General features: G+C 39.1%; 1 protein-coding gene across 2 annotated transcripts in view; it reads right to left on the bottom strand.

The window, feature by feature from the left end:
• pip4k2aa (phosphatidylinositol-5-phosphate 4-kinase, type II, alpha a) overlaps positions 1-13,220 on the bottom strand; it is a 291,639-nt gene that overhangs the window by 49,742 nt on the left and 228,677 nt on the right. For both annotated transcript variants that reach the window (XM_073054652.1, XM_073054651.1), the window contains exons 5-6: positions 8,499-8,645; positions 6,110-6,148 (exon numbers count right to left, since the gene is read on the bottom strand). In XM_073054652.1, coding sequence (XP_072910753.1) covers positions 6,110-6,148; positions 8,499-8,645 — 186 coding nt within the window. The remainder of the gene's footprint in view (positions 1-6,109; positions 6,149-8,498; positions 8,646-13,220) is intronic.

A 13,220-nucleotide genomic window follows, 5' to 3' on the forward strand; every position in this document is an offset into this window, starting at 1 on the left:
GAGCATTCAGTTTTGCTTTTCCACACAGAAGTCCGTTGGTTGTCACGAGGACAAGCTTTTACCCGCTTCTTTGAACTGCGGGAAGAAATCAAAGTTTTTCTGGAGGAGTGTGAATGTGATATGGTTGGGACAATGGAATCACAGGAATTCGCCCAAATGCTGGCTTACTTAGCTGACATTTTCACTCGTATGAGCGACCCGAGTGTTTCTCTTTAAGGAAAAGGGATAAACATATTGAAGGCTTGTGAAAAGTTGAATGCCTTCAAAGAAAAGTTACGTCTTTGGCGTCGAAGGATGGAAAGGGGCAGTCTCTCAAATTTTCCTTCACTAGAAGAGATGGCTGATGATGCTGGATCCATTACTCCTACTGTGCGTGAAGAAATTGTTGCTCATTTGGAAATGCTGTCAGAATCGTTTGATGGATATTTTGCTGCTGGAGACCTGAAGATTTCAGAAGAATGGATCATGAATCCATATTCCTACAATTTGGAGAAAATGTCAGATGATGAAGAGTTGAAGGAAGATCTTATTGATTTGCGGACAAATCGAGCTCTTGAAATGCAATTTGAAAGCAAGACTTTGGAGGAGTTTTTGTGTGCAGCACTGGATATGCTCCCAAGACTTGGTGGAGAAGCTCTCCGTGTCCTCATTCCATTTGCAACAACGTACTTGTGTGAATCTGGATTCAGTTCTCGTTTATCAAGACAAAATCTAGGAATCGCCTGAATCCACAGGCAGACCTGCCGATCGCAGTCAGCAAGAAAGTTCCACATTTTGACAAAATCACGAATGAGAAACAGGAGCAAAGAAGTCATTGAATTTTATGTTCGCAATTGGGATTGATTTTACTGTTTACAATTTTTTCTGAATAAATTAGAATCTAATTGCTCAATTTATATTTGCATTTTATGCACTGAGTTAAAAGCTTATTTTTTTAAGTTCAATTTGTTCACCCGCAGTATTCTATGTGGTTCAAAAATTAGAAATTAGATTTCTTCATCTTCAAATGTGATTTTACTTTTGTAGGGGGTGCGAACATTAATCAAACATTTCCTAGGGGTGTGGGGCATAGAAAAGGTTGGGAACCACTGATCTAGGTTCAGTAGGTTTTAATAAGACCCCATTCATTCTTCTAAACTCTAGCGAGTACAGGTCCAGAGCCATCAAACAACTTTTTCATATGGAAAGACTTTAATTCCTGAAATTAATCCCGTGAACCTCCTCTGGACCCTCTCCAATGCTAGCACTTTTTTTTCTTAGAGCAGGGGTTCAATATTGCTCACAATACTCGCAAGTGCGGTCTAACCAATGACTTATAAAGTCTCAGCATTACATCCTTGCTCTGAAATTGTAGTCCTCTCAAAATGATTGCTCACATGGCATTTGCCTTCCTTACCACTGACTCAACCAGTAAATTAACCTTCAGGCAATCCTACAAGGTCTCCCAAGTTCCTTTGCACCTCTGATTTTTGAATTTTCTCCTTGTTTAGAAAATAGTTTGTGCCTTTATTCTGTTACGTACCCGTGACATGTGACAGTGGTACCCTTGTCACGTGACTGGGGTTGAAGTTATACTGGACATGAGGTAATGGTTTTGTGATGGTGGAGTGATGTCATTTTCCCGCCAGTAGAGGTCATGTGACAGGTTTTTTCTACAGGGTATAAAAGGAAGACCCACCCTGTTAGGTGGGGCAGTTCGTGGCGGAATTTGCTAAGATGACTTCATGTCACTGCGTGATTTAATGTGATGACGCAGTTTAGTTAAAAATGAAGTTTTATACAATGCCTGAGGTTTAAAAGGTCACTGCCAACGGTTTCTTTGCTGATGGAGAGTGAACAAAAGTTTGGAAGATGGAGATCGAGGGAAATCGATTTTCGACGGTGGATTGAGTTCGACCTTGTTTGATCCTCATTCGGAAGGATTTCGTTGACTATTCTCGTTGTTAATCCCTGGGTTGACCAGAAAGGATTGAGAATAGTGTGGGAAGAAAGGTCAGTACCTTTAAGCCGTTATATTTTATAAAATTCTTCGTGGGAAAGTTCGACGCCGGGGAATCGAAGGACATCGACGTGGAAGAGAATTTACATCGCTTTAAAAAGTCTCTCCTTTTAAAAGTACCGTGAGCTTTTGAACTTTCGGCATATCGTTCTAAAGAACTGTTTTTTCAATACCGTTTTAAAGACTGTTTGGGACTGCAAAGCTATTAAGAACTGTTTGAGCAGCTGCCAGCAGCTGTTTTCCGGTTACGTTTGGGTTTGTTTACTTTTGAGGGGGTTTGTTTCAGTGTTTAATAAACATGTTATTTGTTGTTAAACCCTTGCCTATCTCATCTATATTTATTGTTGCCTGAATACGTAACAATTCCTTCTACCAAAGTGTAAGAACATACACTTGCCAGGACTATATTTCACTTCCCACTTCTTTGTTCATCCCCCAATCTGCCTCAGCCCTTCTGTAGACTCCCTACTGTCTCAACACTGTTTGCCACTCTATCTATCTTCATATAGTCTGCAAACTTGGCCACAAAGCTATCAATCCCATCATCTAAATCACTGACATATAATGGGAAAAGAAGTGGTCCCAATTCTGAGTCATGGAGAACATCAGTCGTCAACCAGAAAAGGCCTCCTTTACTCGCACTCTTTGCCTCCTGCCAGTCAGCCAATCTTCCATCTTCCCTGTAATACCAAGGGCTCCTATCTTGTTAAGCAGACTCATATATGACACCTTGTCAAAGGCCTTCTGAAGATCCAAATAGACAACATCCACTGATTCTCCTTTATCTATCCTGCTTGTTATTTTCTCAAAGAATTCCAATAGATTTGTCAGGCAAGATTTCTCTCTAAGAAAACCATGCTGACTTTGGCCTACTTTGTCATGCTCCTCCAAGTACCAGAAACCTCAGTCTTAATAATGGACTCCAATATATTCCCAACCAATGAGGTCAGGTTAACTGGCCTATAATTTCCTTTCTCCTGCTTCCCTCCCTGCTCAAAGAGTATAGCGACAATGGCAATTTTCCATTCTTTCGGAACCATTCCAGAATTTAGTGATTTTTGACAGACTATTACTAATGCCTCCACAATCTTTTCAGCCACCTCTTTCAGAACCCTGAGATGTAGTCCACCTGGTCCAGGTGACTTATCTACTTCAGACTTTTTCACCTCACAAGCACCTCCTCCTTAGTACTAGCAACCATTCTCACTTCTGGCCCCGACACTCCTGAATTTATGGCATAATACTAGTTCCTTCCACAGTGAAGACTGATGCAAAATACTTATTAAGCTTGCCCACCATTTACTTGTTCCTCATTACTCCCTCTCCAGCGTCATTTTCTGGTGATCTGGTATCCACTTTCACCTCTTACTCTATATATTGTATATCTGAAGAAAAATCTCTGATCCTAGATGTTCCCATGTCCATTCTGTCTAGGGCTTTCAATATTCAACAGGTTTTATTGACATCTCCCAACATTCTTCTGAACTGCAGTGACTACAGGCTGAGAGCCCCAAAAGCTCCTCATACACTAACTTTTCATTTCCAGAATCGTTCTTGAGTACCTCCTCTGGACCCTTTTCAATGCCAGCACAGACTTATTTACCAAATCATGCTATTTTAACCCTCATTGGTCTACGACAAAGGCAGAAATCCAAAGATTACTACCCTGGAGATCCTGCTTTTCCACTTTCTATCCAACTCCCTATATACTCTCTTCAGGACTTCTTCCCTTGCCCAAAAATGCCATTGGTATTAATCTGCACGATGATTCCTGGCTGCTCACCCTCCCCATTTAGAATGCTGTGGACCCAACCTGAGACGCCCCTGAACCTGGCACCTGGGAGGCAACATACCATCTGGGTGTCTTTTTCACATTTACAGAATCTCCTATCTGCTCCTCTATGGTATTCCCTATCACTACTACATTCCTCTTCTGCCTCCCCTTCTCCTTTTGAGCCACAGAGATAGACTCCGTACCAGAAACCAGGTCACTGCAGCTTCCCCATGGTAGGACTTCCCCCCACAGCGGTAATCTGCACTGGATGCTTATTTCCCTTTTCTTCTCCTGACAGTCTCCCAGGTACCTGTCTTCTGTAACTTCGGGGTGCCTACCTCCTTGTAGTTCCTAACTATCATCTCCTCTTGCAGAATTCCCACATCTCACACAAAGAACATACCACTAACCATGAACCCATACTCACCCCATTAGCTGTGGGCTAATAGACAAAGAAAGAGAGAAAAAAAACTTACTAGAAAATTATTTAGAGGCCCCGCTTGTTCACACTCAAGCTTGTCCAGCCAAAGTCTGTTGAGCCAAAGCTAGGTTACTCAAACACTGTCCACTGTTACAATACCACTCCTCTCACACCTCGCTTCTTTTTATTGGCCTTTGCCGAGTGTCTAATAGATCATTATGAATGCAGTCTGCCAAAACGTCCCAAAAGGCCTGGAGCTCTTTTAAACCTTGCACTACCTCAGCCAAATAAGCGACTGCTCATGATGATTGCATCCTGCCTGTTCGCCACATCACAAGAAGGATGTGATGACAGCAGGAGAGAATGAAGAGAGGGATTGTCAGGATGCTGCCTGATTTGGAAGACTTTAGTTATGTAGAGATATTGTAGTTATTAGGTAGGATTGGTCTGTTTTTCGTAAAGCAAAGGAGACAGAGGAGTGACATGCAGAAGTATATCAGATAATGACAGACATATATAGGGTAGTTAAAATCTTCCCATGGTAGGAATACTCAATGTAAGAGAAATAGTTTTCAAATAATAGGAAGGAGCTTTAAAGTTTTGCTTTACACATAGAGTGGTTGATATCTGGAACATTTTGGCTGAAGAGGTAGTTCTGTATGTTATGAGGCATTTAGACAACCAATTAAATAGGCAAGGCACAGAAGGAAATGGACATAATGCAGATAATTGACAGAAAAGGGGATGAAAGGCAAAAATGAATGGGAAGGTTTCTGATACCTCTCCCTTCCTAGCATAAACATGACAGGCCAATGAGAAATTGATTTGAACCTTTTTCAAAGAAAAAATTCATATACAACATACATTGCTCAGTGTGGGATTTCTTCTACATGGGAGAGGATTAAACACTGTTTGAGTGACTGCTTTTGTTACAAACCTGTTACAAACAAGTGTGACCCCCAAGATTCCCAATAATTGCCTTTAATTTATCTATGTTTATGGCCTCACCTATAGTACGTACTTACAACAGTCTCTAAAGAAAGTCAGAAGGTATGAGGAATAATTCTCAGATTTCAGCTCTTCTGGTCTACACCATGAATGTACGGTAACTATTTGAAATAATGATTCAGCTATTTTGACTTATGCGTCCTTCAGAACCAGCAACTTCCAATATAACTCTTTTTGCTTGCACCATGATTTCCCTAGTCTTTGATGTTATTGAAGACCCTTCCTTTTCAATCTTTCATCCCTTTTTCTTTCCATCTTAAAAATTGTTTAGTCACATATCTTCTCCCGATTCTGATGAAAGGTCAAAAATTAAACAGTTTCTCTCTCCACAGAGAATCAAGAGTTATAGGTTTGATGCAGAGTGGTGATAGAACTTTGTGATGACAATTTTATTGAATAGTGGAGCAGGTACGAGAAGTCAAAATGCAGTATCCTATTCCTACTTTATTTGGAGGCAGAAGCATCTGCAGATGTTGAACTGTGCAACATACAAAATGCTGGAGGAACTCAGCAGTTCAGGCAGCAGCCAAGCACGGAAATAGACAGTGGATGTTTTGGGTCAAAACTCTTCACATTGTCTGATCAAATGAAGTTGTGGTGAAGGGTCTTGACCAGAAATATTGACTAACCAGTTCTCTCTACAAATGTTCCCTGATCTGCTGAGTTCCTCCAGTGCTTTATATGTTATTCCTGCTGCTTATTACTCACATTCTTAAATTTAAAGATACTGTCTGATCTGCTGACTACTTGCAACATTATATTTCAGATTTTAAAATTCTTTTTGTCATATGTTAGTCATGTTACTGAAATAATTTATAAATAGCAAAGTATTTTTGTATTATTGCTGTTATAAATCTTAATTCATGTGCTCCATCATCATTACAGTCAAGAATAAATGGAAAATTACCTTTTCTTTGTCACTAGCTTCTCTGGCTACAGTGGAACCCTGAAACAAGAAACAGAAATTGGGTCTCATCAAATGTCCTTAAAAAAACACCAAACTCAATCGGACACCCCATCGTATGGGGAAAATTTTTCAATTTCTCAAAATGTAACTTGAAATATTAATACAATTGTAAACCATCCATCATTTAAGTGCAATGCAGGTAAATATTGCTTGGAGATATAGATTGACATGCTGGAGATGCTAAAAGATTATTTAATAAGTTTTGAATACTGACATGCCAAATAAATGTTCAAGTTGCATGTCCCAAGAGGAATTGGATTGGGAGGTTGACAAAGAAGTGACAAAACATGAAACTAATAAGACAGACTTAAAAAGAAAGAAGCACAGCAAAAATATTTCAAAAGCAATTAAGTACGAATCTTCTTAAATTATCTATGAAGTATGAGAATTCAGCAACAACAGAAAGTAATTGCTCCCTTAAGTGACCAAGAGAAAATCCTGGACTACTTTAGACAACAATTTACCTAATCTAAAATAGCTCAGATATAAACTGAATAAGAAAAAGAGAATCACAACAATTACAGTATTCAGGATCAGAGGGTAACCACTCAGTTTTCAGTGTTAATTTCAGTTTCTGAATTGTGGGATTATAGAAGAGGAAGTTAAGGAATCAAGTGACATTATCTTTCCCCATCAGAAAACAATGCAGCTGAAGGCTGATAAATTCTCAGTGGAGGCAGTGGGTGTGATCTTCCAAAACAAAACCTTGTAGATTCTGTAGATTCTGGAGAAATTACAGAGGATTAGAAATTTCATTCCCTTATTTATAAAGGAAGTGAGGCAAACAGTGGGCCAGTTAGCAGAATAATTATCACTGGAAATATCTTGTACTTAGTTATGTCACAAATTGAGTCAGTACGATTTCTACAAGAGGAAATCATGTATGACAAATTTATTTGAGTTCTTTAAGAAAGTTTCATAGGGGATAGATGCAATATAGTTGGCTTTTCAAAAGGAACTTGTCATGGCACCATATTAGAAGTTACTTCACAAGTTAAGAGGGACTTTGAGGGACTACTTTAATCTAATGTGCTGTCAAATGTAAACATACAAAACATATGCCTACTCATAAGAGAAAAAGAAATTCATGAAGATGTGCATCTATGTTCTTGCTATGGTTCTTGCTATAGATTCTGCTGTGAATGTATTGCTTAAACCATTTCTGGAATACCTGATACTCTAGTATGATGGAAAGGATGAGGTATGTGATATATTGTCAGAAAACAAAGAGTTGGGACAGGGTTTTATTTTCACTTTGGCTATTGAGTTCCTTCAGCACTTTGTGGGTGTTACGTTGGTACATGTGACAATTAGGTACAGAGGGGAGGTCAGGGGTAAGTTTTTTATGCAGAGAGTGGTGAGTGTGTGGAATGGGCTGCCGGTGGCTGTGGTGCAGGCGGAAATGATAGGGTCTTTTAAGAGACTCCTGGATAGGTACATGGAGCTTAGAGAAATAGAGGGCTATGGGTAAACCTACCGTAGTTAGTTCTAAGATAAGGCCATGTGATAAAGATAAAAACCTATAACACAATGCAGGCACAGCTTTGTGGGCCAATGGGCCTGCATTGTGTTATAGGTTTTTTATGTTTCTAATTATAAACCAGTTTACCAGCTTACCAATAATTTACCAAAGGTAATGACTCAAATTCTACACTTTCACTATAAATTCATTGACAGGGTTCAACATTGTTCCAGATGGCACCAATCCCAAAACAAGTGAGATTGCTTCATCCAGAAGTTTCAAAAACTTTCCTCTGGAGCTGATACCACATGGTACAATAGTAACACTTGTTTAAAACATAATTAGGACTACTCCCAAACCACCTGGATAATTTAAACTTCTGATAGATACATGTGTCTCTCTCCCAAGCAATATTTCAGTCAGGGCAAATAGGGTTCTGACTTGCTGACATCCATCTTAACTCCACTGATCCAACGTGGATAATGGTAAATTATTGATAAATGTAGCACAATTCTAATGTAAGTTCAACTGTACCATTAGAAACAGGTGCAAATGTGCATGTAGTGAGAAGGAAGGGATTGCAAAAATTGTTAAAACATGTAAGAACTGTACTTCTAGTAATTTCAGTTTACTGGCTGGGAGATATATTGGCATTTCCCTGCCAATACTTTGAGTTAGTCAAGATGTTTGCTAATGGGAAACAACTGGAAGTGCTTACTGGAAAATATCCAAAACTTACTTTAAACCAAAAAAACAGAAACCATAAGGAGAAAAAATATTATCAACATTTTCAAAACTTTCCCAACTAAAAATATTGTTAGTGAGAAAAGATTCTAATGACCAATTTTACTGCTCAGTTCTCATTACCTTCAGATCATACTTTCTGTAAACGGGGAGCCGATGACCAAAGACATTCCTTGTAACAATCATGTAGGTCTCAACCCCATCCACTGTCAGTCGATACATTCCAAGAAACTGTGGAATGAGGGTGTTTCCATGACATTCCACAATATACTGCATGAAGCAAAGACAAAAGTGCATAATAAAGAAAACCAATACTTAGTTCTGCAGTGGTCAAACTGAGATATTCATAAACGAGTGCAACAACAAAAACATTTGAAACTGCGGGTAAACAGGTTTGTCTCAAAAATAGCATGGAAATAAGTTACATTCTCGGCAGACGCAACAATCTGACACAATCACCTGGATCTGCAAAGACAATTTACAGAAAAAAATACAAATATGGAAATATATAAACAAGAAAATAATTGTCAGGTTGGAATTCAACAAGATGCCATACTGTTCATTGGAATTGGACTCAAATCCTTCCCTGACAAAGTAGATAAAAAGTCAATATTGGTGCAAGCCCTCAGTTAAGACAAATGAACCATATGAAACATTTTTTATAAAAGAGGAGTGGAAGGCTACCTTAAGCACTCCTAATTTCAATGAAGAATAGATTCTGTGTGAGATGGAAAAAATCTGATTTGCACGTGTGGGCAGCTCCATGAGGCAGCGCACAGCAACAGATCATTAAAGAGTCACCCTCTGCACTTGGTCCTATCACACCTGACAGAAGTGCTTATCTGAATACAGTAATAATGTCTTCCATCCTGAGACACATCACTATCCATCAGTTAGTTAAGGGTAGAGATACACAAAAGAGATTAATGTGCTTTACGACACATTCCATTCAACAAGACAGTTTATTGTGATGCACATTCTGACTTTAAAGAAGAAATGCACATATAGTGAACTATTATGTAATATCAAAACTAAATGTCCCACCAGGCAGGACAGAATTTGAATAATATGCAAGTGATTCTTCCCTTGAGCATTTTATTGGACTGAAGTCTTCAGTCCATTGAAAAAGTTTGGTTTCTTTAACAGTATTATGCACATGTTTTTTGAAGTACGATTCAAAACATTAAGCGTTCAAAAACTTCAGAACAATTAGTAACAGCCTTCCCCAGCTGCTTTTGCTAGTTGTTGATATGAAAGAATGTTGGTATGGTGAGGTGTGAATGAAGCCCTCGGGTTATTTATTTAACTGTTTCACCAAAAAAAATGCTATTTTTGCAAACAAATATCGACGTTCACCAGTTGACATAATATAGAAACAGTACACAGTACTGAACACTCCAGTGAAGTTTCCAATATGGTATATATATTATTGCCATATTATCATGTTGCTTTTGCAGTATCACAAGATCGGCCAATAAATGAGCTCTTTTAAATAGGCATCTTTCACACAATTGGAAATGGATATGTACATAGATATTATCATGGAAAGACCTAGGCTTTTTCTCTTTAAATTCTATCTTAATGTTAACTATTTATGGTACATTCCACTACAGAAGTGTTCAGGGCAGCCATTTTGCAAATGGGGCACTAAACAAGCACTGGCAGGAAATGGATCAATTGCTTCACAAATGCAGTTGCAAAGTTGAACAGTAAGGAAACAAAGAAAGCTGAATGTTGACACTATTCTGCCGGTGAAAACAGTTCAAAAATCTACAGACATTTTTAAGTTAGAAATATTTCTTTGTGAACAAAGCTTTGAAATTAAAATATTGGTACAATAATCTCAAGTAAAACCTACAGCATTTTGCGTTTTTGTGGTAAATAATGCTCCAATAACAAAATGGAAAGAAAAATTAAGAGCACTCTTATTATGAGAACATTCACAAATTGTAAAATAACTCAAAATATTATCATGAACTCATCTCAGCTCATAAGATTTTATGAGGTTCATTTTGCAGTTATCTGTGAAAAACATACCCAAGACACAATCTAGATTTTAATTCCACAATTTATAACACTTAGTATATTTTGAACTTAAGGTTAGAACATAGTACAGCATGGGAACAGGCCCTTTAGCCTGGATGCCTGTGCTGAGCATGATGTCAAACTAATCCCTTCTATCTGCACATGATCCATATCCCTCCATTTTCTGCATATTCAAGTGCCTATCAAAAAGCCTCTTGAAGGCCACTATCTTTTTTTTCTGTTTCCACTACCACCTCTAGAAGCGAGCTTGAGACACCCACTACTTTTAGTGCAAAAATGTTTGTTCCACACATTCTCTTTAAATTTTCCCTGCCCTCTCATGTTTAAACTATACACTTTAGTTTTCTGCATTTCTAAATGGGATACATATTCTGGCTGTGCGCCCTTTCTATGTCTCTCATAATTTCACAAACTTCCACAGATCTCTCCTCAGCCTCCAACCTATCAGAGAAAACAATCCAAATATGTCCAACTTTTCCCACTGGCTGATACCTACCAACCCGGTAAATGTCTTCTGCATCCTCTCCCAGGCCATTTCATCCTTCAATGTGGCAACCAGAACTGCATGCAATACTTCAAGTGCAGCCTAACTAAAGTTTTATACAACTACATCATGACTTCCTGCCCTAGAGATAGCACCTGCCTTCTTCACCATGCCATCTACTTGTGTTACCACTTTCAGGGAGGTATGGACCTGCAGCCCAAAATCCCCCTGTATGTCAATGCTGTTAAGGATCCAGTCATTAACTTTATACTATCCCCCTTACATTTGGCCTCCCAAAGTGCAACATCTCACACTTGCCCAGATTAAACTTCAGCTGCCATTTTTCTGTCCATAACTGTAACCAATCTATATGCTGTTTTATCTTTTGATGACCATCTTCACTATTTGCAATTCTACCAATTTTTGTGTCATCTGCAAACTTACTGGTCAATCTATCTACACTTTCAACCAAGATATATATATATATATATATATATATATAAAACAAGCAACAGAGGCCCCAGCACTAATTCCTGTGGAACACCACAGGCCACAGACTTCCAGCCAGAGTAACAGCCTTCTACCGTAGCGTCTGTCTACAGGTAAGCCAAATCAGAATTTAAACTATAAAATCACAGTGGATCACATGCATTTTAATTCACCAGCCTACCTATCATGAAGGACCATGTCAAATGCCTTACTCAAGTCTTTGGATTACCAAATTTAAGATAAAAAAAACAATATTGGCTACTCTCCAGTCCTCTGAGACTTCACTTCTGGTTAGAGAGGATAAAAAGACCTTTGTTGAAGCCTCAGCAATATCTTCTCTCGTCTCTCTCAATAACCCGAGGTAGATTCCATCAGGCTCCAGGGACTTATTCACTTTAATCTCCTTCTTTATCTCAAAATGTACTAGCATATTAGAATACCCAACGCTAATCTCACTATCCTCTATATCAGTGATTCCCAACCTGGGGTCCACAGACCCCTTGTTTAATGGTATTGGTCCATGGCATAAAAAGGTTGTGACTCCCTGCTCTAAGTTCTTCTCCTTAGTGAACACTGATGCAAACTATCCGTTAAGTAGTTTGATGCCATCCTTCAGTCCAACCATAAAATTTCCTCCTTTATCCTTCAGCATTCATACCCTCTCCTTTGTCACCCTTGTTTGTGGCATACTTAAAAATGCCTTGGAATTCTCTTTAATTCTACTTGCACAGGACATGTCATCTCCTCGTCTTGTCCTCCCAATTCCTTGCTTGAGTTCTTTTCTGCTTTCTTTATATTCCTCAAAGACCATGACCGAATTCAACTTCCCTCATCTTTCATATGTTTCCTCTTTCGTTTTGATCAAACTTACAACTCCTCAAGATTCCCTTCCTTTGCATCGTTTTCCTTCCTTCTTACTGGAATATGCTTGCCCTGAACTCCAGTCAGCGGGTTTTATATGAATCCCATATGTCAGATGTGGATTTACCCAATAAAATCTGTTCCCAATTTACTTTCCCTAGCTCCTGCCTAATAATGCTGTAATCACGCTGCCCCAAATTAATACTTTCAAATGAGATCCAAACTTGTCCTTATTCATTGCTATCTGAAAACCTACAGAGCTATGATCGCCGTTTCCAAAATGGTCTCCCACTGAAATGTTAGTCACATAGCCAGGCTGTCATTTGATTCCTGTGGCTTAAAATCCCACCCGGCTGCTGAACTAGCAAACCTGTCCAGCAGGACCTGGGTCTCCCTCCAGTTCGATTGCAACCAGTTTCTCTTGTACAGATCACCTCTGCCCCAGATGAGATCCCAACAGTTGAATCTTTGACCCCCACACCAATTTTACAGCCACACATTCATTTACCATATCCTCCTATTATTCTCATTAGCATATGGCACTAGAAATAATCCAGAGATCGCTTCCTTGAAGGTATTGCTTCTTAAGTTCTTATATTCATTCTACAGGACCTCACTCCTTTCTTTACCTTTGTCATTTGTGCCAACGTACACAATGACTTCTGGTTGCTCGTGCTTCCCACTAAGAATGTTATATGGCTGCTCAGAGACATCCTGGAACCTGGAAACAGGGAGACAGCCATGGGATTTCCTGTCCACTCCCTCTATTGCTATAGTTCTGTCTGCTTTCCCCTGCATTACTGAGCTTCACAACCTGGTTTGCTGCAATTAACTGAGGTACAGCTGCAAGTTCCGAGTGGAGCTCTAACACTCTCACTGATTAGTAATGTAACTCCTCTAGCTCTTTTAACCTCCCTGTCACACCTGAGGCATTTAAATCCTGGAACGCTGAGCTGCAGGCCTCG

The sequence above is a fragment of the Hemitrygon akajei genome, chromosome 8, assembly GCF_048418815.1.
Source record: "Hemitrygon akajei chromosome 8, sHemAka1.3, whole genome shotgun sequence".
NCBI lineage: Eukaryota > Metazoa > Chordata > Chondrichthyes > Myliobatiformes > Dasyatidae > Hemitrygon > Hemitrygon akajei.